This window comes from Taudactylus pleione, unplaced genomic scaffold (genome assembly GCF_031769625.1).
Source record: "Taudactylus pleione unplaced genomic scaffold, aTauple2 ptg000037l, whole genome shotgun sequence".
Classification (NCBI taxonomy): Eukaryota; Metazoa; Chordata; class Amphibia; order Anura; family Myobatrachidae; genus Taudactylus; species Taudactylus pleione.
Window position 1 is genome coordinate 6771112 of NW_028284439.1, and position 25281 is coordinate 6796392.

The 25281-nt window shown below is 47.7% G+C and overlaps 1 protein-coding gene across 2 annotated transcripts in view; it reads right to left on the reverse strand.

Moving 5' to 3' along the window:
- Window positions 1-25281, reverse strand: part of WDR49 (WD repeat domain 49) — a 210970-nt gene that overhangs the window by 96779 nt on the left and 88910 nt on the right. For both annotated transcript variants that reach the window (XM_088452316.1, XM_088452315.1), the window contains one exon: window positions 5310-5474. In XM_088452316.1, coding sequence (XP_088308442.1) covers window positions 5310-5474 — 165 coding nt within the window. The remainder of the gene's footprint in view (window positions 1-5309; window positions 5475-25281) is intronic.

Here is a 25281-nt window from a genome sequence, read left to right on the forward strand (position 1 = left end):
CCACCGCTAGCCCTGCACTCACTCCCCACACACACTACACTACCACCACTAACCCTGCACCTGCTCCCCGCACACACTACCTACACTATCACCGCTAGTCCTGCACCAGCTCCCTGCACACAGTACACTACAGCTGCTAACCCTGCACCCGCTACCCACACACAATACACTACCACCGCTAGCCCTGCACCCACGCCCCGCACACTACTGTCGTTAACCCTGCACATGCTCCCCACACACACTACATTACCGCCGCTAAGCCTGCACCTGCTCCCAGCAGACACTACCTACACTACCAACGCTAGCCCTGCACCCATTCCCCGCACACAGTACACTACCAGCACTAACCCTGCACCTGCTCCCTGCACACACTACATTACCACCGATAACCCTGCACCTGCTCCCTGCACACACTACCTACACTACCACCGCTAACCCTGCACCTGCTCCCTGCACACACACTACCACCGCTAGCTCTGCACCCGCTCCCCGCCTACACTACATTACCACTGCTAACCATGCACCTGGTTAGGGTAGTGCAGCCGATGCCATCGCACAGGGCACCACAGGTCAGGGGGCGCTAATTGGGAATGTCAAATTTCTGTTTATTATCAATCTTGCTTGTAGCTTCCTCTTATTTCATCCCCAGCATCTCCTGGCCTTCCCTATCTCTTCCCTGGCCCTTCCCCATGAAGCCATGGTCCTTTTGTGGGTGCTTTACGTCCCTTTGAAAAATGAGAGTTGCGCCAATGCTCTTTCTGGCACAGGGCACCAAAAAGTCTAGTTACGACTCTGCTCTACACTACCACCGCTAGCCCTGCACCAGCTCCCTGCACACACTACCCTACCACTGCTAACCCTGCAACTGCTCCCAGCATACACTACCTACACTAATTTACACTACTGCCACTAACCCTGCAGTGGAGAGATTAATAAAAGGTATGAATAATGTCAACCTGTTTTTCAAAATCCTGTTTTTCAGAATATTCTAAGTCTCTACAAGCAGGGGCATAGAGGAGTGGCTCCAGTAGAGCACCTTCTCCAGGCGTCTGCTCTGGCCAGGGCACTGGAGATCAGCCATCTGTAGAAGGGCAGAGCGCCTGCTGTGCTGAGCTGAGCGTGAAACACAAAGAGATCAGTTCTCCCAACCAGGGGGCATAATGTGAACGGAGTGGTGCTTGTAGCTCCACCTACACGACGTCCACAGCAAGGACGCAGTGTAGTTGGGCATAATGTGAATAAGGGGCACTACTATGGCATAATGTGAACTATGGAAATTACTGTGGCATAATATGAAATATGGGAACTACTGTGTAGCATAATGTGAAAATATAGCCCAAAATGTGGCATAACACAAATAAATCGGTACTAATATGTGGCATAACGTGCATTGTTGCCATTATTTTGTAACATAATGTGAATATGGGGCACTACTGTGGCGTAACATGAATAAAAGACACTACTGTGTAGCGTAATATGAATAAGGGGCACTACAAAATGTTCTTAATAGAACAAGCACAGGAATTCATTATGCATTGATTTTAGGATCACAATCCGATGTCTATGGAGTTTCAAAATAAAAAGTTCAATTTGGTGTGAATGACCTGCAAAGTATTTCCTTGTCTACTCTTTGCAACTTTGTCCATTCTGATCGTACCTGAGCAAACTGACAGAATTACCAACTAGGGATGTGCGCCAGACCATTTTTGCTGGATTTGTATTTGTATTTGGCTTTGATTCGTCATCTGGGTTTGAATTTGCCAAACCACCGTGACTGGCTTTGGATTTGATTTTTTTTACAAAAATGTACAAAGAAAAGCTAAAATCACATCATTTGGGCTTTTTTGTGTTCCTAGAGTATTATTAACCTCAATAACATTAATTTTCAGTCATTTACAGTCAATTTAGACCACCTCACAGCTCACAATATTGTTTTCACCATTATTGGCCAAAGGCTGCAGTAAGCTGGCTGGTTACTAAGTGACAGAGCAGCGGCACAGACACCGCAGTTTAAAGCACATCTATGAAACATTGCCACTCACTACTGTCTCACAGTACCTGTGTGTTATGGACACAGAGAGGGCTAAGGCCCAAGGAGTCACAGTGTTTGTATACACAGTGGCCTACCCCCCAAGGAGTCACAGTACTTGTATACACAGTGGGGTACAGCCCAAGGAGTCACGGTGCTTGTATACACAGAGGGCTAATACCCAAGGAGTCACAGTGCTTGTATACAGTTACACAGGGGGCTACGGTCCAAGGAGTCATGATCCGTGTAAACACAGAGTGTTATGGCCCAAGGATTCATGGTGCTTGTATACAAAGTGGGCTATGGCCCAAGGAGTCACAGTACTTGTATACACAGTGAAGTACAGTCCAAGGATTCACGGTGCTTGTATATACACAGGGCTAAGGCCCAAGGAGTCACAGTGCTTGTATACAGTTACACAGAGGGCTACGGCCCAAGTAGTCACGATGCTTTTATACAAAGAGGGCTAAGGCCCAAGGAGTTATGGTGTGTGTATACACAGAGAGCTACGACGCAAGGAGTCACCGTGCCTATATACATAGGCCCGTATTCAATTAGACGCAAAAAGTCAGAATCCGCAGAAAAGTATCGCAGATGACGTTATTTTGCCAGGCGGAAACTTTATGCCGTATTCAATTACAAAGACTTTTCGCATTCGCAGAAAGTCGATGCAATGTAATAGGCGGAAAAGATTCGCCTTTGAAAGAAGGCGGAAAAAGAGTGCAGAATTGCGGATTTGGGTGCAAAGGTGGGGAAACCACTGAGCACCCTTGAATAGAATTAACCTAGAATAGAAAAACTGCGTAAAAAAAAAAAGTGTGGAACACCCCAAAAAATTACTTTGAAAATGGGGACAAAAAAGTACAAAGTTGGGGTACAAATCTAAAAAGGAGTGAAATAGACTTTTGGGGGGTCCTCAAGTATGGGGGAGGTTTTTTTTGGTTGCAGATGCTTGCTGAAGGTGCGTTTTATAAAACAACAAATTAGCGACTTTTAACTATGCTTGTACCCATTTTCAAGTACCCCAAATTTTACAGGAATACTTATTTTCACCCCCAAAAATTGCTAAATGCTATTCTTCACCACTTGTGCAAAAACTCTATTTTGAAGCAATTGACAGCACTTAAGTACCCCAAATAGATTCAGTAGGCCTAATCGGGGACATCTATATTGATCCCCAATGTTAGTGCATCTTTTGGGGGGCGTCAGGCTGAGTTCCCCATTTTTGACAGCACTTTCTGCCTGTTTGTGTTTCGCCGGGACGCATTTACGCATCCTTTGGAATTTAATAGGGCGAATATCGGGGCGCGCCCGATAACTTTCCACGGGTAAAACACGCAATGACATCGGAAACAAGATTCCACCGTCAGCAACGAAATTTTAGCGGCTAACCGAATACGGGTCATAGTGGGTTAAGGCCCAAGGAGTCACAGTGTTTGTATACACAGTGGGCTACGGTCCAAGGAGTCACAGTACTTGTATACACAGTGCTTGTACACACAGTGGGCTACGGCCTGCAGAATCACAGAGTTGGCAAGTATGAGTATAGAGCAGCATACAGCAGCATGCAGTGTGCCCCCTTAACAGTCACTTTGCCAGCACAGCCACTTGTGAGTCTCTGACTCTGTACACAGCCACTTAATCAGCAGAGCAGTGCAGAGCGTGGGAGAGAAATGACGCAGAGTCCTGGTCTCAGTGCCTTATGTAGAGGCGAACTCTTGCGAGAATCCGACGTCAGGAGGATGACATTCGGCCTCGCAGTAGGATCCGAGTAAGGTGGGAACACCCGAGCCGCGGTTAGAGTGGACTCGAATCCCCACTGTTCGGAGCGGTTCAGATTCCACAGAATCTGAAAAGCTCATCTCTACTTTTAACACATACATTATTATACATGCCTACTCTCCTGAAGTTACGGGAAGCTCATGATTTTTTGGGTAGTCCACCTGGAAGAGGAGGTAGATCACCTGCATTCTGCCCACTTCCTAGTAAAATTGGTAGGATGGGCAAATTGTCTGTACAGAGAGGCGGGGCTAAAATGTCAGGAATCGCGTCATTTAGAACCGTCCCTTCTCGCGGACCCACATTCGCTGTATTTTGTCTTGACAGGGGTGTGAGCTAATAACGTCTAGCGCCTGGTTCCGTCCCCCGAAGTTGTCAGCAGCATCTCCTCTCCAGGCTTCTCCCAGAGAGGAGTAAGTCAAGTTGGTAAGTATGATATATAAACTTGAGATTCTGCCCATCTGTTTTTCAGCAACCTCTGCAGCTTCATCTGGCTGTTCACACCTTTGAGAGAAGCAGGATTTCATAAAAGACATTTCTGTTTAATATATAAAAAGCTGGCTATCAAACTTAGGCAGAACTGCTTCATAATCATTTTTGTGGATTTCTTCAGGATTTATTGGTTTGATTTGGCCTCTTTTCCCATAACATAAAGAAGTGAACTTGCCAGTCTTTCCATATACTGTAGTTTAGCATTTAGGTGAAAACAGACAAATCTCTCATTCCACACTGGCCATGCAGCAACATTATCATATATAAAATATTCAGCTGCAGCAAACTGTGCCATTCTCATTGTGTTTGCTGTTCTGTTCTGTATCTGTAAGAGTCTTACTTCATATGGAGTACCCTGACCATGCCTCAGTTACACAGACAGGATTTTGTTTTAATAAAATTTTAAAAAATACTGTATTTAAATTCCTGTGTAATCTACTGAAAGTAGGTGGAACATGTGGTGTCAGCATAACACCTGACCCCTTGGTCATTGGAAGGAATTGCAATTTGCTAGTAAAAGCATGTATTAGTAATGGGGCAACACTGAGCAATGTATTTTACCTTTCTGCTTCAGGTATGTTGTAAAAATGGTCCAGTCATAGTTTTAGGCAAAATGGTTAAATAATAAGCTCATATCATATAAACTTCATGGGAGTACCAATGTTGTTTATTATGTAGTGACGGCTCCAGAGGTGAGACTGCAGTGCAGTCCAAAACTGAAATAGGGGAGCCTCATCAACTGCCTCCCCAAACGCTGTCAAACATCACCGGCTGGGACTCACTTACAGTTGGTGTGGCTCCCCTATTTGAATTTTGGACTGTTCTGCAGCCCCACCTCTGGGGCCTCCACTGCAGTATTATGTATCATCATATACAACAACGCAATGTTTGTACAGTTAATGACATACAATATACAGTCTGATTTTGCAGGTTTAAGTGGCTAACAGCTTTATAAGAACCAAACAACAGATAGCGCTCACTAACATGTTATAAAGCACGCTCTCCTCACCTTTACTGTTCCATCAGTGCTCCCTGTTAAAAGCCTCGTTTCATTTGCATCTAGAGCCATGGTGCTAATCTCTTCATTGCCATGACAGCCAGAGAACTGTTTGATTTTCCGTCCAGTGTCTATCATCCAGAAGGTAATTGTCGATCCCGTGTCTGAGCTTATTACCTGGAAAGTGATGGGAACTGTGATTTCACTTGGAGAGAAATGGTGTTTAATTTTTTCACATCCTGTTAACTACTAAATGAACATTATCTGCTGACTGTTCAACAGAAAGTATAGTATAGTAACATCTATTCTAACGTAGCGATGAAGGATGTATGTGAGCGGTATGCAATCGGGAAGCCGACTGCCTAAATACCGGCAGCCGGCTTCCCGACTGTCATATCCCGGCAAGGGTGAAATGCCGGGCGTCTACATCTAGACCGGCATCCCGATTGTAGTGATGCCGGGCGCCGCGAGCGGACAGCCGCGGGGGGGGGGAGGATTAGGTTTAGTGCTCCCGGGGGGGACTTATGGTTAGGCACTCCCCCCGGGAGGGTTAGGGTTAGGCTAGGGGGAGGGAGGGTTATGGTTAGGCACCCCCGGGGGGGACTTAGGTTTAGGCAGAAGGGGAAGGGGGTGGTTAGGGTTAGGCACTTAGAGGGGGGATTGCACAGGACCGTTTCTACCCATGTGCAGAATGGGTCCTGCGATCTCACTCGCATACCTCCCAAGCCGCAGCATGATTGACATGCTGCAGCATTTGGGGGACAGAGCAGGAGCATGGTTGGTCACCGTTCCCAGAAAGGAGGTTGTGTCATTCCCATTTTCAAGGGAGGGACGATTCCAGGGTCTGAGTCGACGGATGCAGATTCCTAGCCTCTCACATGACCAGCACCCGGTCACGCTGCGGGCAGCTTCAGGAGTAACCATTGCGACCATTGGTGGCAATGGTGATTCCAGTCTGCGACATCAGTCGCAGTGCTGGGATCACCAATGCAGCATGGTGGTGTCTGACACCTCCTTCTGCATTTGCATCAGAGATGGACGGAATTGCACAACTGCTTGTGTGCTGCTCTGCACATCTGTCCATCAGAGGCCCCAGTTCTGTTCTCCTGAGCATGTGTGGGGGCTGGCGCATGTTCAATGAATCCATGTTGGGCTTCCATTTTTGGAATTAAAAACCCAAACAAGGCATCACTGAGCATGGCGTACCAGTGCATTGGAACGCTGTTGCAGGGGCATGCATAAATTAGCCACTGCGATGGCCTATACAGCCTGAGGTCTCATAGCGTACAATGAATTTACCAATTTCAGAGCTTGTGCAAGTGTGCGTGAGGCTGCGATGGTACTCGACTGTACCAATGGTTTCGCAGTCTTGCTAAACATTCCAAATGTGTGTAAGGTAAAGTGGGCGTCCTTATGTTATGCTGCAAAGGCATAGCGATCGCAATGGATTAGCATATAATCGCAATGAGACTGCGTACGTAATCACTATTGCATTCGCAGTTGCAATCGGTAGTGAATCAGGCCCTCTAATGGTGATTAAACATTCAGCTATAATAACCAAATTGTTGCATGTGTGGATCCTCACTATTACGGGATGTTGTCATAATGTGGACATTTACAATGATGACATGTCGACTTCATAATGTCAACAGTTAACACTAAACATGTCGGCATGTGCAAAAATGTTGTCATTCTGCAGGAAGAGGAGGGTTAGAGCTAGGCTACTGGAGGGGAATTAGCAGGGGCATATTAAGAGAGGAGGAAACCTGTGTGCAGTGTCTTCTCTACCCAGCAGTCAGCAAAGCAATGAGTGCAGCAGACTCCAGGCACTAGAGTAGACTCTGGTGCTATGCCAGAGTCTACTGCGCAAAACGCTGGGAAAGTCTGCACCGCGCCATTTTGCCGGTGATTTGCACAGCGCTGCTACCACTGACGTGGCACTCCGGAGAGGTAAGTATTAAATAAATGTGTGCAGGGGGTGTAGTGTGAGCCCCATGTCGACCCAGGGGCTCATGTGCATCGCACACCCTGCACCTATTATAGATACACCCCTAGGGGTTAGACCAGGGATGGAGAACCTCTGAATCATTTGGTCAGGCCCAAGGAGCTTTTTTCTGCTAGCCTCATCTGGCTAGCAGGGTGCCTAGAATGGCACCCTTGTTCTTCAGTCAATTTGATTTAACCATCTGGACTCAAGCATGGATATCCTTAAAACCTGGACTGTAATGGCACAGTTTAGGAAACTCTGGATGAAACTAACATGTAACATGGAATAGCCTTCTTATAAGTTAGAAGAGTGCTTTCTCATACTTTCAACTGTGACTGATAAACGAGTCATTACTGCTGTATGTTCTTTACATGTCAAGCCCAACATTCCAAAAATCCCTAATATAATAAAACAAGATAAAAAAAACTTTATTTAATAAACGGTGGTAAAAAAATAAATAAATAAAAGGATTACAGTGGTGTAGTTATTAGGTAATCTTATGTCAAGTAATGGTGAGGCCACTTATCTTATCAAGATGCATCCAATTAAAACAAAAAAAGAAAATTTGAGTACACAAAAATCTTTATTTTGGATATATCATTGTGTAAGCCACACCCACTATAGGGATGGAGACAGCAAAGTATGCACTTTGTATTGTGTTAAATTAGTGCAGCATATAAAACTCCACAAAAATTTTATGCTGAAATGCCATTTTAAAAAAAATCATATTGTTAAGCATAGTCCAGTGAAACTATATTTATCTGACACACGACTCTAGTAGTTTGGAAAAAATACTTTGAATACATGCCGTGGTTCACAGTATATAATTTTCTAGTTGCATTATTAGACTATGAAAATGATCAGACTTCAAGAACCAATCATTCAGTATTTGCAGCATATCTCTAGAAATCACAGGTTTTCGGGAATACCCGTGAATATTAAGTATCACCCTAATATCTGTCACGGTCCCCCCATTTCTGACAGCAGCCACAGCACCTATATGGGGCCTGCAAAGTTGTTCGATTTACCTAGGGGCTACATTCGCCAAAAATGACAGGCAGAGGCTCCAGCAATGGCCGCCACACACATGCGTGGACAGCAGACTGTGCCGAGTCCGGATATTGAATTGAAATGATCGCATTAGCAATCACTTCACTTTTTCATATTGCAATGCAGGGACAACAACAGTACTGTGCTGCTCATGCCCAATAGGGATACTACTAGAGATATTATTCCCTAACTCCAGGTTCCTTCGTCCCCACCAGCTCACCTCTGAAATGTTTAGATTGTGGTGCGCTACATTTGGAGTCATTTCTTGGCACACTGGTTGCCATTTTCGACCCTACATTTTTGTCCAGAGCAGCGACACACCACAGAAGCTGTGGTCTTCTATCCAGCTGCCAGCCACCAAAATCAGCAGCCTCCTCACTACTCATTTGCCTCCATCTGACCCCACACATGTGACTCAAACCATAGAGAATTGACACACAATGAGGCTAGATAGGTCTCCACTTTCTTATACACTCCCTGCCTCCTGATGTACTGGACCTAATTTCTGTTATCAGTTGCAGGGTGGAGGGCGTACAGTGCACACAAGGAGCGCATCGCACCGCACCCATATATTATATGCACCTCTCTGAAGTTCGAGTGCTACTGAAATCATGGAGAAAATGTTGCATTTGTCATTTTCTCAGAGATGTGCAGTAGAGATATCGCCTGGAACATGGCACACTCCATGTTTCTGGAGACCTGTATATACACAGTACACCCTGGCACAATGCCAGAGTCTACTCATAACTGCTCTGTGAGAGCGGAGGTGGCCCTGGTGGAGACTGCACCAGGCCCCCTCCTCTCTAAAGCCACCCCCGCACAGAGGTATATATGAATTCACATTGATAACTAGCTTACATCCCTACATGCTTTTTTTTTTTTTTTTTTATTAATACAATGCAAATGTATTTCCAAATGGGTTCCAGGAAAGAAAAACTTTTATCTATATAATATGTTTAGGCAAACAAAAAGGACCCTCTTTCCCCGACCTTAGCCACCAGCTGCAACAATGGACAACAGTACAGTAGTTAACCATTAATCTTCAAGGTTCATGAAAAATAAGCTTCAGAAAGATTTACCAAGCTATTACATGAAAAGGGTAAGGCAGTCTGTGAGCCTATAGCAGTGATACATGAAAGAAGCTGCAGGTTACTGATTAATGATCTTCCATTCTAGTGTAGACAGTCCTGGTTTTTCAGCCGCTAAACTATTTTATTATGAAGCCAAAACATCTTCTTAATGATGTCCATTTGGAAACACAAACACCGTTACAAACAGTGAAAACAGTTCTGAACTGTCAAGTTTGAGAAATAAGGGGTGTTAATGAAATAAGTAAAAGTGCTTTTTCTGACATGATATTTTAATAAATAGCAATGAGAAATTACTACAATTTATTAAATCTGTTTAATAAATTAAAATAAAACACAGTGTAGTTATAGGGATGGGAAAGTTTCTGGGCTGTTTTACTGAATAATACAGTACATATAGTGGAGTTAATTTAGGTTTGGACTCTGTTTTGCGCAAATGCTCCTTTCTCTCCTATGGGTCGCTTAGGTTTGCAGAACAAATTTTTTTTTGGGGGGAGGGGGTGTTCTTCTGGACTCCAGAGTGAAGTGGGCAGTCCATGGGCTGGATGATGCACCTTGCACAGAATCCCATCATTGTCCCATCCCCTCTCTCCCATACAGTGCAGTAAACTGTGGCTCTGAATAGCTGGGTTGGTGCCTAAATGAAGCAATCACAGCAGCACACCTCCAGCCCTTCTGACATGACTAACCCTCAGAGACACTGAACGGATGGGTACAAAGTAGTTATGGCCATTTAGGGCTATCCATTGATGGCTGAGCGCTGCTCATGTGCAGACCTTGACCATCTGCCTGTCGCTGCTGATATTTTTTTTAGCAACAGGACCTCCATTGATGGTTCAGCATCAGTGCATCACAATCAACGGAAAAAACAGTTTTGTTGCAAAACCATTAATGGTCAATGGCCAACCCTAGTATAAAGAGGTAGAGATACTCTAGGGATTGGTGCACTGAGATACAGATATACTGCAGGGATGGGTGCACTGAGATACAGATATACTGCAGGGATGGGTGCACTGACATACAGAGACACGGTAGGGATGGGTGCACTGAGATACAGAGACACTGCAGGGATGGGTGCACTGAGATACAGAGACACTGCAGGGATGGGTGCACTGAGATACAGAGACACTGCAGGGATGGGTGCACTGAGATACAGAGACACTGCAGGGATGGGTGCACTGAGATACAGATATACTGCAGGGATGTGGTGCACTGAGATACAGATATACTGCAGGGATGTGGTGCACTGAGATACAGAGACACTGCAGGGATGGGTGCACTGAGATACAGAGACACGGCAGGGATTTGGGTGCACTGAGATACAGAGACACTGCAGGGATTGGGGTGCACTGAGATACAGATCTACTGCAGGGATGGGTGCACTGAGATACAGAGACACTGCAGGGATTGGGGTGCACTGAGATACAGATCTAAGGCAGGGATGGGTGCACTGAGATACAGAGACACTGCAGGCATTGGGGTGCACTGAGATACAGAGACACGGTAGGGATGGGTGCACTGAGATACAGATATACTGCAGGGATGGGTGCACTGAGATACAGAGACACGGTAGGGATGGGTGCACTGAGATACAGATATACTGCAGGGATGGGTGCACTGAGATACAGAGACACTGCAGGGATGGGTGCACTGAGATACAGATATACTGCAGGGATGGGTACACTGAGATACAGATATACTGCAGGGATGGGTGCACTGAGATACAGATATACTGCAGGGATGGGTGCACTGACATACAGAGACACGGTAGGGATGGGTGCACTGACATACAGAGACACTGCAGGGATGGGTGCACTGAGATACAGATATACTGCAGGGTTGTGGTGCACTGAGATACAGAGACACTGCAGGGATGGGTGCACTGAGATACAGAGACACTGCAGGGATGGGTGCACTGAGATACAGAGACACTGCAGGGATGGGTGCACTGAGATACAGAGACACTGCAGGGATTTGGGTGCACTGAGATACAGAGACCCTGCAGGGATTTGGGTGCACTGAGATACAGAGACACTGCAGGGATTGGGGTGCACTGAGATACAGATCTACTGCAGGGATGGGTGCACTGAGATACAGAGACACTTCAGGGATTGGGGTGCACTGAGATACAGATCTAAGGCAGGGATGGGTGCACTGAGATACAGAGACACTGCAGGCATTGGGGTGCACTGAGATACAGAGACACTGCAGGGATTGGGGTGCACTGAGATACAGAGACACTGCAGGGATTGGGATGCACTGAGATACAGAGACACTGCAGGGATTGGGGTGCACTGAGATACAGATATACTGCAGGGATGGGTGCACTGAGATACAGAGACACTGCAGGGATGGGTGCACTGAGATACAGATATACTGCAGGGATGGGTGCACTGACATACAGAGACACGGTAGGGATGGGTGCACTGAGATACAGATATACTGCAGGGATGGGTGCACTGAGATACAGAGACACGGTAGGGATGGGTGCACTGAGATACAGATATACTGCAGGGATGGGTGCACTGAGATACAGAGACACTGCAGGGATGGGTGCACTGAGATACAGATATACTGCAGGGATGGGTACACTGAGATACAGATATACTGCAGGGATGGGTGCACTGAGATACAGATATACTGCAGGGATGGGTGCACTGACATACAGAGACACGGTAGGGATGGGTGCACTGACATACAGAGACACTGCAGGGATGGGTGCACTGAGATACAGATATACTGCAGGGATGGGTGCACTGACATACAGAGACACGGTAGGGATGGGTGCACTGAGATACAGATATACTGCAGGGATGGGTGCACTGAGATACAGAGACACGGTAGGGATGGGTGCACTGAGATTCAGAGACACTGCAGGGATTGGGGTGCACTGAGATACAGATCTACTGCAGGGATGGGTGCACTGAGATACAGAGACACTGCAGGGATTGGGGTGCAGTGAGATACAGATCTAAGGCAGGGATGGGTGCACTGAGATACAGAGACACTGCAGGCATTGGGGTGCACTAAGATACAGAGACACTGCAGGGATTGAGGTGCACTGAGATACAGAGACACTGCAGGGATTGGGGTGCACTGAGATGCAGATATACTGCAGGGATGTGGTGCACTGAGATACAGATATACTGCAGGGATGGGTGCACTGAGATACAGAGACACTGCAGGGATGGGTGCAATGAGATACAGATATACTGCAGGGATGGGTGCACTGACATACAGAGACACGGTAGGGATGGGTGCACTGAGATACAGATATACTGCAGGGATGGGTGCACTGAGATACAGAGACACTGCAGGGATGGGTGCACTGAGATACAGATATACTGTAGGGATTGGGGTGCACTGAGATACAGATATACTGCAGGGATGGGTGCACTGAGATACAGAGACACTGCAGGGATTGGGGTGCAGTGAGATACAGATCTAAGGCAGGGATGGGTGCACTGAGATACAGAGACACTGCAGGCATTGGGGTGCACTAAGATACAGAGACACTGCAGGGATTGGGGTGCACTGAGATACAGAGACACTGCAGGGATTGGGGTGCACTGAGATGCAGATATACTGCAGGGATGTGGTGCACTGAGATACAGATATACTGCAGGGATGGGTGCACTGAGATACAGAGACACTGCAGGGATGGGTGCAATGAGATACAGATATACTGCAGGGATGGGTGCACTGACATACAGAGACACGGTAGGGATGGGTGCACTGAGATACAGATATACTGCAGGGATGGGTGCACTGAGATACAGAGACACTGCAGGGATGGGTGCACTGAGATACAGATATACTGTAGGGATTGGGGTGCACTGAGATACAGATATACTGCAGGGATGGGTGCACTGAGATACAGATTTACTGCAGGGATTGGGGTGTACTGAGATACAGATATACTGCAGGGATGGGTGCACTGAGATACAGAGACACTGCAGGGATGGGTGCACTGAGATACAGATATACTGCAGGGATGGGTACACTGAGATACAGATATACTGCAGGGATGGGTGCACTGAGATACAGATATACTGCAGGGATGGGTGCACTGACATACAGAGACACGGTAGGGATGGGTGCACTGACATACAGAGACACTGCAGGGATGGGTGCACTGAGATACAGATATACTGCAGGGTTGTGGTGCACTGAGATACAGAGACACTGCAGGGATGGGTGCACAGAGATACAGAGACACTGCAGGGATGGGTGCACTGAGATACAGAGACACTGCAGGGATGGGTGCACTGAGATACAGAGACCCTGCAGGGATTTGGGTGCACTGAGATACAGAGACCCTGCAGGGATTTGGGTGCACTGAGATACAGAGACACTGCAGGGATTGGGGTGCACTGAGATACAGATCTACTGCAGGGATGGGTGCACTGAGATACAGAGACACTTCAGGGATTGGGGTGCACTGAGATACAGATCTAAGGCAGGGATGGGTGCACTGAGATACAGAGACACTGCAGGCATTGGGGTGCACTGAGATACAGAGACACTGCAGGGATTGGGGTGCACTGAGATACAGAGACACTGCAGGGATTGGGGTGCACTGAGATACAGAGACACTGCAGGGATGTGGTGCACTGAGATACAGGTATACTGCAGGGATGGGTGCACTGAGATACAGAGACACTGCAGGGATGGGTGCACTGAGATACAGATATACTGCAGGGATGGGTGCACTGACATACAGAGACACGGTAGGGATGGGTGCACTGATATACAGATATACTGCAGGGATGGGTGCACTGAGATACAGAGACACGGTAGGGATGGGTGCACTGAGATACAGATATACTGCAGGGATGAATGCACTGAGATACAGAGACACTGCAGGGATGGGTGCACTGAGATACAGATATACTGCAGGGATGGGTACACTGAGATACAGATATACAGCAGGGATGGGTGCACTGAGATACAGATATACTGCAGGGATGGGTGCACTGACATACAGAGACACGGTAGGGATGGGTGCACTGACATACAGAGACACTGCAGGGATGGGTGCACTGAGATACAGATATACTGCAGGGATGGGTGCACTGAGATACAGATATACTGCAGGGATGGGTGCACTGACATACAGAGACACGGTAGGGATGGGTGCAGTGAGATACAGATATACTGCAGGGATGGGTGCACTGAGATACAGAGACACGGTAGGGATGGGTGCACTGAGATACAGAGACACTGCAGGGATTGGGGTGCACTGAGATACAGATCTACTGCAGGGATGGGTGCACTGAGATACAGAGACACTGCAGGGATTGGGGTGCAGTGAGATACAGATCTAAGGCAGGCATGGGTGCACTGAGATACAGAGACACTGCAGGCATTGGGGTGCACTAAGATACAGAGACACTGCAGGGATTGGGGTGCACTGAGATACAGAGACACTGCAGGGATTGGGGTGCACTGAGATGCAGATATACTGCAGGGATGTGGTGCACTGAGATACAGATATACTGCAGGGATGGGTGCACTGAGATACAGAGACACTGCAGGGATGGGTGCAATGAGATACAGATATACTGCAGGGATGGGTGCACTGAGATACAGATATACTGCAGGGTTGTGGTGCACTGAGATACAGAGACACTGCAGGGATGGGTGCACAGAGATACAGAGACACTGCAGGGATGGGTGCACTGAGATACAGAGACACTGCAGGGATGGGTGCACTGAGATACAGAGACCCTGCAGGGATTTGGGTGCACTGAGATACAGAGACCCTGCAGGGATTTGGGTGCACTGAGATACAGAGACACTGCAGGGATTGGGGTGCACTGAGATACAGATCTACTGCAGGGATGGGTGCACTGAGATACAGAGACACTTCAGGGATTGGGGTGCACTGAGATACAGATCTAAGGCAGGGATGGGTGCACTGAGATACAGAGACACTGCAGGCATTGGGGTGCACTGAGATACAGAGACACTGCAGGGATTGGGGTGCACTGAGATACAGAGACACTGCAGGGATTGGGGTGCACTGAGATACAGATATACTGCAGGGATGTGGTGCACTGAGATACAGGTATACTGCAGGGATGGGTGCACTGAGATACAGAGACACTGCAGGGATGGGTGCACTGAGATACAGATATACTGCAGGGATGGGTGCACTGACATACAGAGACACGGTAGGGATGGGTGCACTGAGATACAGATATACTGCAGGGATGGGTGCACTGAGATACAGAGACACGGTAGGGATGGGTGCACTGAGATACAGATATACTGCAGGGATGGGTGCACTGAGATACAGAGACACTGCAGGGATGGGTGCACTGAGATACAGATATACTGCAGGGATGGGTACACTGAGATACAGATATACAGCAGGGATGGGTGCACTGAGATACAGATATACTGCAGGGATGGGTGCACTGACATACAGAGACACGGTAGGGATGGGTGCACTGACATACAGAGACACTGCAGGGATGGGTGCACTGAGATACAGATATACTGCAGGGATGGGTGCACTGAGATACAGATATACTGCAGGGATGGGTGCACTGACATACAGAGACACGGTAGGGATGGGTGCAGTGAGATACAGATATACTGCAGGGATGGGTGCACTGAGATACAGAGACACGGTAGGGATGGGTGCACTGAGATACAGAGACACTGCAGGGATTGGGGTGCACTGAGATACAGATCTACTGCAGGGATGGGTGCACTGAGATACAGAGACACTGCAGGGATTGGGGTGCAGTGAGATACAGATTAAAGGCAGGCATGGGTGCACTGAGATACAGAGACACTGCAGGCATTGGGGTGCACTAAGATACAGAGACACTGCAGGGATTGGGGTGCACTGAGATACAGAGACACTGCAGGGATTGGGGTGCACTGAGATGCAGATATACTGCAGGGATGTGGTGCACTGAGATACAGATATACTGCAGGGATGGGTGCACTGAGATACAGAGACACTGCATGGATGGGTGCAATGAGATACAGATATACTGCAGGGATGGGTGCACTGACATACAGAGACACGGTAGGGATGGGTGCACTGAGATACAGATATACTGCAGGGATGGGTGCACTGAGATACAGAGACACTGCAGGGATGGGTGCACTGAGATACAGATATACTGTAGGGATTGGGGTGCACTGAGATACAGATATACTGCAGGGATGGGTGCACTGAGATACAGATTTACTGCAGGGATTGGGGTGTACTGAGATACAGATATACTGCAGGGATGGGTGCACTGAGGGCCTATTTCAGACCCGCCCGCAAGCGGGCGGGTCTGAAATAGGGCCGATGGTGCCCTTATGCCAAGCTGTCGCTATGGGTCTCGCACCAAAGGGGGCGTGCTGTCGATGGCGACTGACAGCACGCCCCCTTTGGTGGGCGTGCCGGGGGCATTGCTGCCCAGACGGAGGTGTTCCCATGGGAACGCCTTCCATCTGGGACCGGCCCCACTGACATCACTAGTGGGTCGCCATTCGGTAGTTAATGTTCGGAAAGTGCTGGCAGCCGTACAGGCTCTTGGTTTCTCAGGTGGTCCTAGGTCTCAGGCTATAATTTCTATGGATGCCGAAAAGGCTTTTGACCTTGTCACTTGGGATCACCTGTTTGAAACATTGAAGAGATTTGGATTCCCTGATGAGTTTGTGTCAATATTACAAACTTTGTACCGTGAACCACTCACGCAGGTTTCTACAAATGGTTACTTGTCTACCCCTATTGAAGTTCAGAAAGGCACTCGACAAGGTTGTCCTCTCTCACCCCTGTTATTTGCACTGGCCCTGGAGCCTCTTGCAATAGCCCTTCGCCAGCATGAGGGATTTAGGGGGATTTCTATTGGGAACGTAATGCTGAAGATGTGTCTCTTTGCGGATTACATGCTCTTGTTTGTGTCAGATCTCACAAACTCTGTTCCTGCTATTTTGGAATTACTGTCGCGATATGGTTCTTTTGCTGGGTATAAGATTAACCTACATAAATCGGAGGTCCTTTATATACATGATTCAGGGTCCCAGCCTTTGGGCTCTATTTATTAACATTATTTTTACTAAAATAAAGTGAAAAAGGGTGTTTTCACACCCTTTTCACATTATTTTAGTTTCACCTGTAGTTATTACAGGGCAATTGGAGTAGAATTAGTAAAATTCCACTCCAACCCCCAGTATCACTTATTTTTAGTAAAGCAGATCGCATTTCCCATAATTGTAATGGGAAATGTGATCTGTGTGCAAGTTACTAAAAATAAATTGTAAAAAAATACCGGGGGAAGCCCTGTGATAATAACGCCACCTGGAGGTGGCGTTATCCAGGGTCTCCCCCGGTTACCGGGCTCCCACTCTGCTCTAACGGAGAGAGCAGAGGCGGGAGCCGGTACCAGTAATCAGCTATGTGGTCTAAGTAGACCGCAAGCTGATTACTGTAAAAAAAAGAAAAAAAAATTAAACATTTTTTTTTTCCTTACCTGAATCCAGGGACCGGTGATCGGGCCTCCGGTGATGGCTCCTCTCCGGTCAGCTGGTCTCCCACAGTGCACTGGGGCCCGGTCATCAGGTGATCGGGTCCCAGTGCAGTATGGGAGATCACCTGATCGGGAAGCCCGGAGAAGATCACCGGAGGCCAGGAGGATGCAGGTAAGTGTAATGAAGGGAGGGGGGGTCGCGGGGGGGGGGGAGGGGGGGTCGTGGGGGTCCGCGATCATGGGGGGTGGGGCTTAGCGCCGGGGTGGGGCTTAGCATCGGTGGGGGGGTAGTAGCGGTGGTCGGTTGGCGCATGCGCGGGCTCTTAGTCGCGGTATTTTTTCCGAAAATACCGCGACTAGAGTGCGGATGGGATCCGCAGGGACAGAGCTTTATCGCAAGCTCTGTCCCTGCAAGGGATTTATAGTAAATCCCTGTGATATTGCCTGAATTCGCAATGCGAATTCACTCGGTAATATCACACTACGATCCGCATTCAATATGTGGATTGTAGTAAATAGAGCCCTATGTCTCTTTCTGCTATATGCTTGGATCATTTTCGACTGGCTCAGCAATCTATTAAGTATCTTGGAATCTATATCCCGGTTAATATCTCTAAGTTGTATACGGTTAATTTCACCCCAGTGATAGCTGACATAACTAAACTATTGGACATTTGGCGACACCTTTCATTATCTCTCCTGGGAAGAGTTGCATTGTTGAAATCTGTCATATTTCCTAAACTGGCCTATCCTATACAAATGTTGCCAATACGATTAACCCGTTTCGATATTACTCAAATTACTCGCCTATTTTTAAATTTTTTTATGGAGGGGTGGGAAACCACGTATTTCTAGAGCTAAGATGTATTTGGGGAAATCTGATGGTGGATTAGCTGTTCCGCATGTCTCTGCATTCACTAAAGCAGTATTTTTTCGATATATACGCGATTGGTTGACGGGTTGTGAAACATATACCCATAAATACCTGGAGGAAGAAATAGCTTCTCCCTATTCTTTGTCTGCTCTACTTCATACTCCCAGACAGGGCCGGATTTCCCGCTAGGCAAACTAGGCATCCGCCTAGGGCCCGGCGGGACCCAAGGGGCCCGTGGACGGGCCCCTTTGCCCGGAGAAATCTGCACAGTTACAGTGCTCCCAGAGGAGCACTGCGCGAGTACGTCACGCGGTCCCGCCTCCACACCCAGAGAGTCCCGCGCGGCTGTCTGCACAGTACTCTCTGGGAGGTGTGTGCAGCCGCCGCAGCTGTCTGCTTGCATGCAGCGCACTGACTCACCCACCGCCGCTCTGTCCCAGCTGCTCCCCCTTGCTCTGGCCACAACCCGCAACTCTTCCAGCCCGCCGCCCACCAGCAGCAGCACTCAGTGCTGCAATCAGAGGGGCAGGAGGGGCTGCAGCAGATCCCAGCCAGCCAGAGAGAGACCTACTTGTAAAGGTAAGAGAGAGAGTGGAGGGAAACACGTGAGTGGGGTTGGGGGTTGGGGTTTATGTCTCTCTTGCATGTGGGCCTCTGAATGTCACTGTGTGTGTGTGTGTGTGAGGTGGGTGGGTGGGTTAAGATGCTGGGTGAATTGGATAGTAGGATAGGCTTTCAGAGGCATGAGGGCAGCAGTGTGGATGTAAGGGTGGCAGTGTGAGCTGTGATGGGTGCATTTAGAACAGTGAGGTGTAAGGGGCAAGTGATCTGCAGGAGGAGCAGTGAGGTGTGATGGGGCAGTGAGCTGCAGGAGGACAAATGAGGTGTAAGGGGACAGTGGCCTGCAGGGGTAGCAGTGAGGTGTGATGGGGCTGTGGGGCAGTGAGCTGCAGGGGGAGCTGTGAGGTGTGTTGGGGCAGTGAGCTGCAGCAGTAAGCTATGAGGTGTGATGGCAATGAGCTGCAGGGGTAGCAGTGAGGTGTGATGGGGCTGTGGGGCAGTGAGCTGCAGGGGGAGCTGTGAGGTGTGTTGGGGCAGTGAGCTGCAGCAGTAAGCTATGAGGTGTGATGGCAATGAGCTGCAGGGGGAGCAGTGAGGTGAGAGGGGGTCAGTGGGCAGCAGGGAAAGCAGTAAATGTGGGGGCAGTGTGCTGTGGGGTGGGGAGAGCAGTGACTTGTGATGGGAATGATAGGTTGCAAGCAGTAAGGTGTGATGTGGGCAGTGAGGTGTGATGGGTCATTGAACTATGGGGGGGAGCATAAGGTGTGATGTAGGTAGAGAGCTGAGGGGAGCAGTGAACTGTGACTGGACAGTGTGAGCAGTAGGGAGGCAGTGAGCTGCATGGAGAGCAATGATGTGTGAGGAGGAGCAGTGAGGTGTGATGGGGCAGTGAGCTGCTGGGGGGGAGGAGTGAGGGGGCAGTGTGAACTATGGGGTGCAGTGATATGTGAAGCAGGCAGTCTGATCGGGATCAGTATGATTTAACGCCGGCCTCATGGCCGACGGTACAAATCCCGGCAGCGGCAGTCCGACACAGGTGGAAATCCCGAAAGTCGGCAGGTAAGTATAAACTAACCTATTCTAACCCTCACCCTCCCTTAGGGATGCCTATCCCTAACCTCCCCCCCAAGTGCCTAACCCTAATCCCCCCTCTAAGTGCTTAAACCTAACCCTCCCATTCCCTGCCACCTAAACCTAACCTCCCCCCCGGGGCGCCTAACCCTAACCCCCCCTTCCCCTAGCCTGACCCTAACCTCCCGGAGAGGTGCTTAACCCTAAGTCCACCCCGGGAGCAATAAACGTAGCCCTCCCCCCCACGGCTGTCCGCGGCCTGCGCCCGGCATCCCTTCGATCGGGATGCTGGGCGCCAGTCTCCCAGCGTAGGTAAAATGACGGGTGTCGAGACTTCGACGCCTGTCATTTAACCATTGCCGGGATTAAGCAGTCGGGAAGCCGGCGGTCGGCATTGCATCCGCCAGCTTCCCGTCTGATCAGTAGGGGGGCAGTGAGGTGTGGGGAGTGGTGAGGTGTAATGGGGCAGTGAGCTGCAGAGGGGAGCAGTGAGGTGTGGGGGCAATGAGCTGTGGAGGTGGGTAGCAGTGAGATATGAAGGGGGCGTGTGAGATATGGAGAAAACTAACAATGAGAGAGCTATGAAAGGAGTAATGACAAAACTATGGAGGGGGCAATCAGGGAGATATTAGGAAGGTGGCAGTGAGAGATGTGGAGGGAGGCTTCAATAAGACCTATGCCTCCTAGTTTTCAATTGTATAAATAAAATCCAAAAAAGTCCCAAAAATTGTATCTTTTTTAAATAGTCAAAAATGACAGCTATTTAACCTTGATTCAGTATAATTGTATTAACAAATTCTGCATACTTATTAATTCAATTATACTGAATCAGGTTTAAATGATTATTATTTACATGCTCTGATATTTTTTTCCCCAAAATTGAAAAAAAAAATTTATATCAAACTATCAAGTTTAGTCAAGCACAAATGGAACTTACATTACCAGCTGACATCTGGAGCAAGTTGTCAAGGATGCAAGTGCAGGTAAGACATAACATATCCTGGCCTTGTTTATTGTCAGTACTTTTTGTAGTTGAATGTTTGTTCTGGTGTTTATTTTTTTAATGTTGGCGGCTGGCTGACGGAGGGGGGCTAAAATGTTTGATCATTCACTATTTTCACACAGCTAGCCACACCCTACAGTGCCCCTTGCACAGCCCACATCCCCACAACACTGTTCATGCCCCCACATCACACTACGCGGTGCTTGTCCCTCCCCCTACAGCGACACACCATAGGCCTTTCATAAATATCAGCTCCAGGCCCATGTGGACCTTAATCTGGCACTGCCAACAAGGCCAGGCAGGTAAGTTCTTATGCTGATGAGCTGCCTGTAACTGAATGGGAGAAAGCTGCTATGAGGGGATGGGAAGTGGATCTGTCCTGTGAGGGCAGGGTGGGGTCAGTGCTGTGAGGGCAGAGGGGGGGTTCTGTGCTGAGAGGGCAGAGGGGGGATCTGTGCTAAAAGGGCAGAAGGGGGATCTGTGCTGAGAGAGGGGATCTGTGCTGGGAGGGGAGATCTGTGCTGAGAGAAGAGAGGGGTCATTGCTGAGAGGGGTCAGTGCTAAGAGGGGAGAGGGGGTCTGTGCTGAGAGGGGAGAGCTGTTTGTGCTGTGAGGAGAGAGGGGTGCTCAGAGGGGAAAGGCATCTGTGCTGTGTGTGGGAAGGGTTGTGTGCTGAGTGGGGTCTGTGCTTTGAGGAGAGAGGGCTTCTGTGCTGTGAGAGGACAGCTGTATGTGCTGTGAGTAGAGAGGGGTGCTCAGAGGGGAAAGGGGTCTGTGCTGTGAGTAGAGGGGTGCTGTGACGGGAAATGGGAGAAGGGTGGGGAGAGGGGTTCATGAATTAGGATTGAAAGTTTAGTGATATGGATTGTTTGAGGGAGTGGGGCCCCAAAATCGATATCTTGCCTAGGGCCCCATCAGGTCTAAATCCGGCTCTGCTCCCAGATCACATCTCCCACCATTGATGCAAAATAATATTCTATTTTTTGACACTTACCTAGTTTGGTTACAAATAAACCGAAAGCTTCACAGGCACCACACTGTATCTCAATATAATACATTCTGGGGTAATCCTATGTTTACTCCTGGCCTAGAATATGCTGAATACCTGGTCTGGAGGGTGAGGGGTATCGCTGCCATTCGCGATGTGCTTGATCCAGGGGGTCAAATGTATTCTCTTCAAGATTTGAAGTCTAAATTTTTTCTTACTAATAGAGACTTTTTTATGTTTCTGTAACTTCGTCACTTTATACAATCTTTACCCCTTCCTATGTTGAGGGAGGGAGATGATGATATTTTAGGGCCCTTATTTAATTTATCCAATACTGGGTAATACAAGACACGGTTGTTATACCCCTACTTGCTTCCCGTGACAGCTGAGGCTCTATGGGAGAGTTGCACCCAAAATTGGTCCTCAGAAATACCACAAGTAGACTCCCCCAATGTTTTATTAAAGTATACTGAGAAGACTTTAAGAGTTCTCCATTCAGCTATTTGGCAGGAAGTGCATATTAGGACCATTCATAGGGCATATATGTCCCAGAGTCAAAGGAGGCATGTTGTTGAGGAGGAGTCAGGCTGCTGCCAGAAGCGTAAATTTTCACGTGCTACTTTCTTCCATAATATGTGGGAAAATTAGAAAATTTTGGGATAAGATTATGGTATTTCTAAACAATATATGCGCCTTACATCTTAGGAAGGACCCCTTGGCTATGTTATGCGCTAATTTTATAAACTGGGACCTGCAAGGTCGTAAAATGGAATTATTGCCCTTTCTTACGGTAGTGGTAACTGTGGCGACGAAATCTATCCTCCGTAATTGGACAGTTTCCACAGCACCATCTCTTCAAGCAGTTAAAAACATATTGCTACAAATACTTTATTTTGATAGAAGAGCAACTATACCTGATGTTGAGAAGGGGGTGGTTCGCTTTTACACTAAATGGGGTATATATATCGACTCCCTGGATTCTGATGTTAGATCTCATATAATGAGATTATTTGAGACTACGAATTGGTCTCTACTCCGTAATTTGGAGTGATGTTGTATATTTAGATCTTAAAATCTTATATTTACGGGTCAGGGGATAAGATTCTTCGTCTCCTGTAGAGGAACAACCTTATTTCCTCCAGTGTAGGAGTATCCGATCAATGGAAAGGGAACAAGCTGCACCAGGGTTCGGGGGGGGGGGGGGGGGAGGGTGTATGTGTCTATTTTATTTTATACATATATAATTTGTTTTTGTTTTCTGTTATTATGGTTCTATTTGAATTATATATTTTATCTCTGTGCTTATGTTTAACAATAATTTTTGACTTGCTATATCCTACAGACAAAATGTATGTGTTTGATGTTGCACTTGAATTGTATTTGCTTACACAGATTGCAGTTCTGTATATACTGTATGTGTATATGGATTTATGTAATATATCTGTATGTTTGTATAGATATACATGTACATGTATGTTTGCACTTGTGAGTATATAAAATAAAATAAAAACTGTCTATTATTGGTTGTTATACGATGTTTAGAAATAGTGATGTATTGGGAGAGCAAAATGGCTACTGACAGCCATTTTTATTCATTGTTCTTATGTGTGTATCAGACATGAAGTGGTACAGGAATGTGGAAAGCAGACAAGTCATAAATCCTTTAGGCGTTGTCTTTTGCAATGTACACCTGCATTAAGTTTTAGAAAGTCTTTATCAGTAGTTAACCAATAGAGTAGTTTGAAGTAGGTTTATGCCCAAATTAGTAAGAGTTAGCTGGGTATGACAAGTAGGATGTTATATAAACAGAGACAAAGGAGATTCGAGCAGCCTGCCCTATGCCTGGATCAGTTTGCAGCTGGTGGCCAGGAAATTGTTCGTCCGGCTATTCTGAATAGACCGAGGCTCCTGGATCGTGTAACCATTTTTTAAATTCCGAAGCTAAGTAACTATTATTCTTTTATATCTTGTTATTGGTTGTAATAAATTGCATCTTTTTCTAAGATACTGGTTTGTGTGGCTTAATTAACCTTTTGTATTAAATAACCTTATTTCGTTCCACCGGGAACAGTGATCTAAGACACAAATAGATCACTGGAATGTCCAAGGATTTTTGAGAACAATTATGTTGACACCACAAGGATTGAGAACCCCCAATTAGACTGGGGAGAGAAAAAAATAAAAAAGCTTGAACAGTTACTAATTAAAGAGACTAAGGACCAGATTCAGAGCCGGACGCTCTGACCAGAGCACTCGCTCTGAATCAGGGCCCACCTCCATTAATATGGAGCGTCCTCCTGGACACTCGTATAGCTGTGGGTCACCACCCACAGCATATACGAGCGTGTAGGATGATGGTCGCGATGGTCTTGACCATCGCGACCATCGAAACTGTGGGCAAAAGCCTGCGGTTGGGTTTTTCAACCGCAAGGCCAGGAGTGATTTTGGCTCTATCAGAGCCAAAATCACTCCCACTGACATCACTAGTGAAGTCAGTGGGGCCGGCTTCAGAAGGTAGGCGTTCCCTCGGGAATGCCTACGTCTGGCAGGCATGCCCCCAGCACGCCCACCAAAGGGGGCATGCTGTCAGTCACCATCGACAGCACGCCCCCTTTGATGAGACACTCCGAGCGAAGGAAAGTCCTTCGCTCGTCAGGTCTCGCGCATGCGCACGACGGAGCTCCCTCCGTCGTGCGCATGCGCAGTGGGGACCATCGACCCACTTGCGATCGGACAGCCGCTCACGAGTGGGTCTGAATGAGGGCCTAAGATTTGGTAGGACATTATGGGTCTTGAGAATTACTTGAAATGTGGAAGAGTCCCTCGTGGCTTGAGAATAAGTAAGAATCCCACTATGGGTTATAACAACAAATTTTATGAAA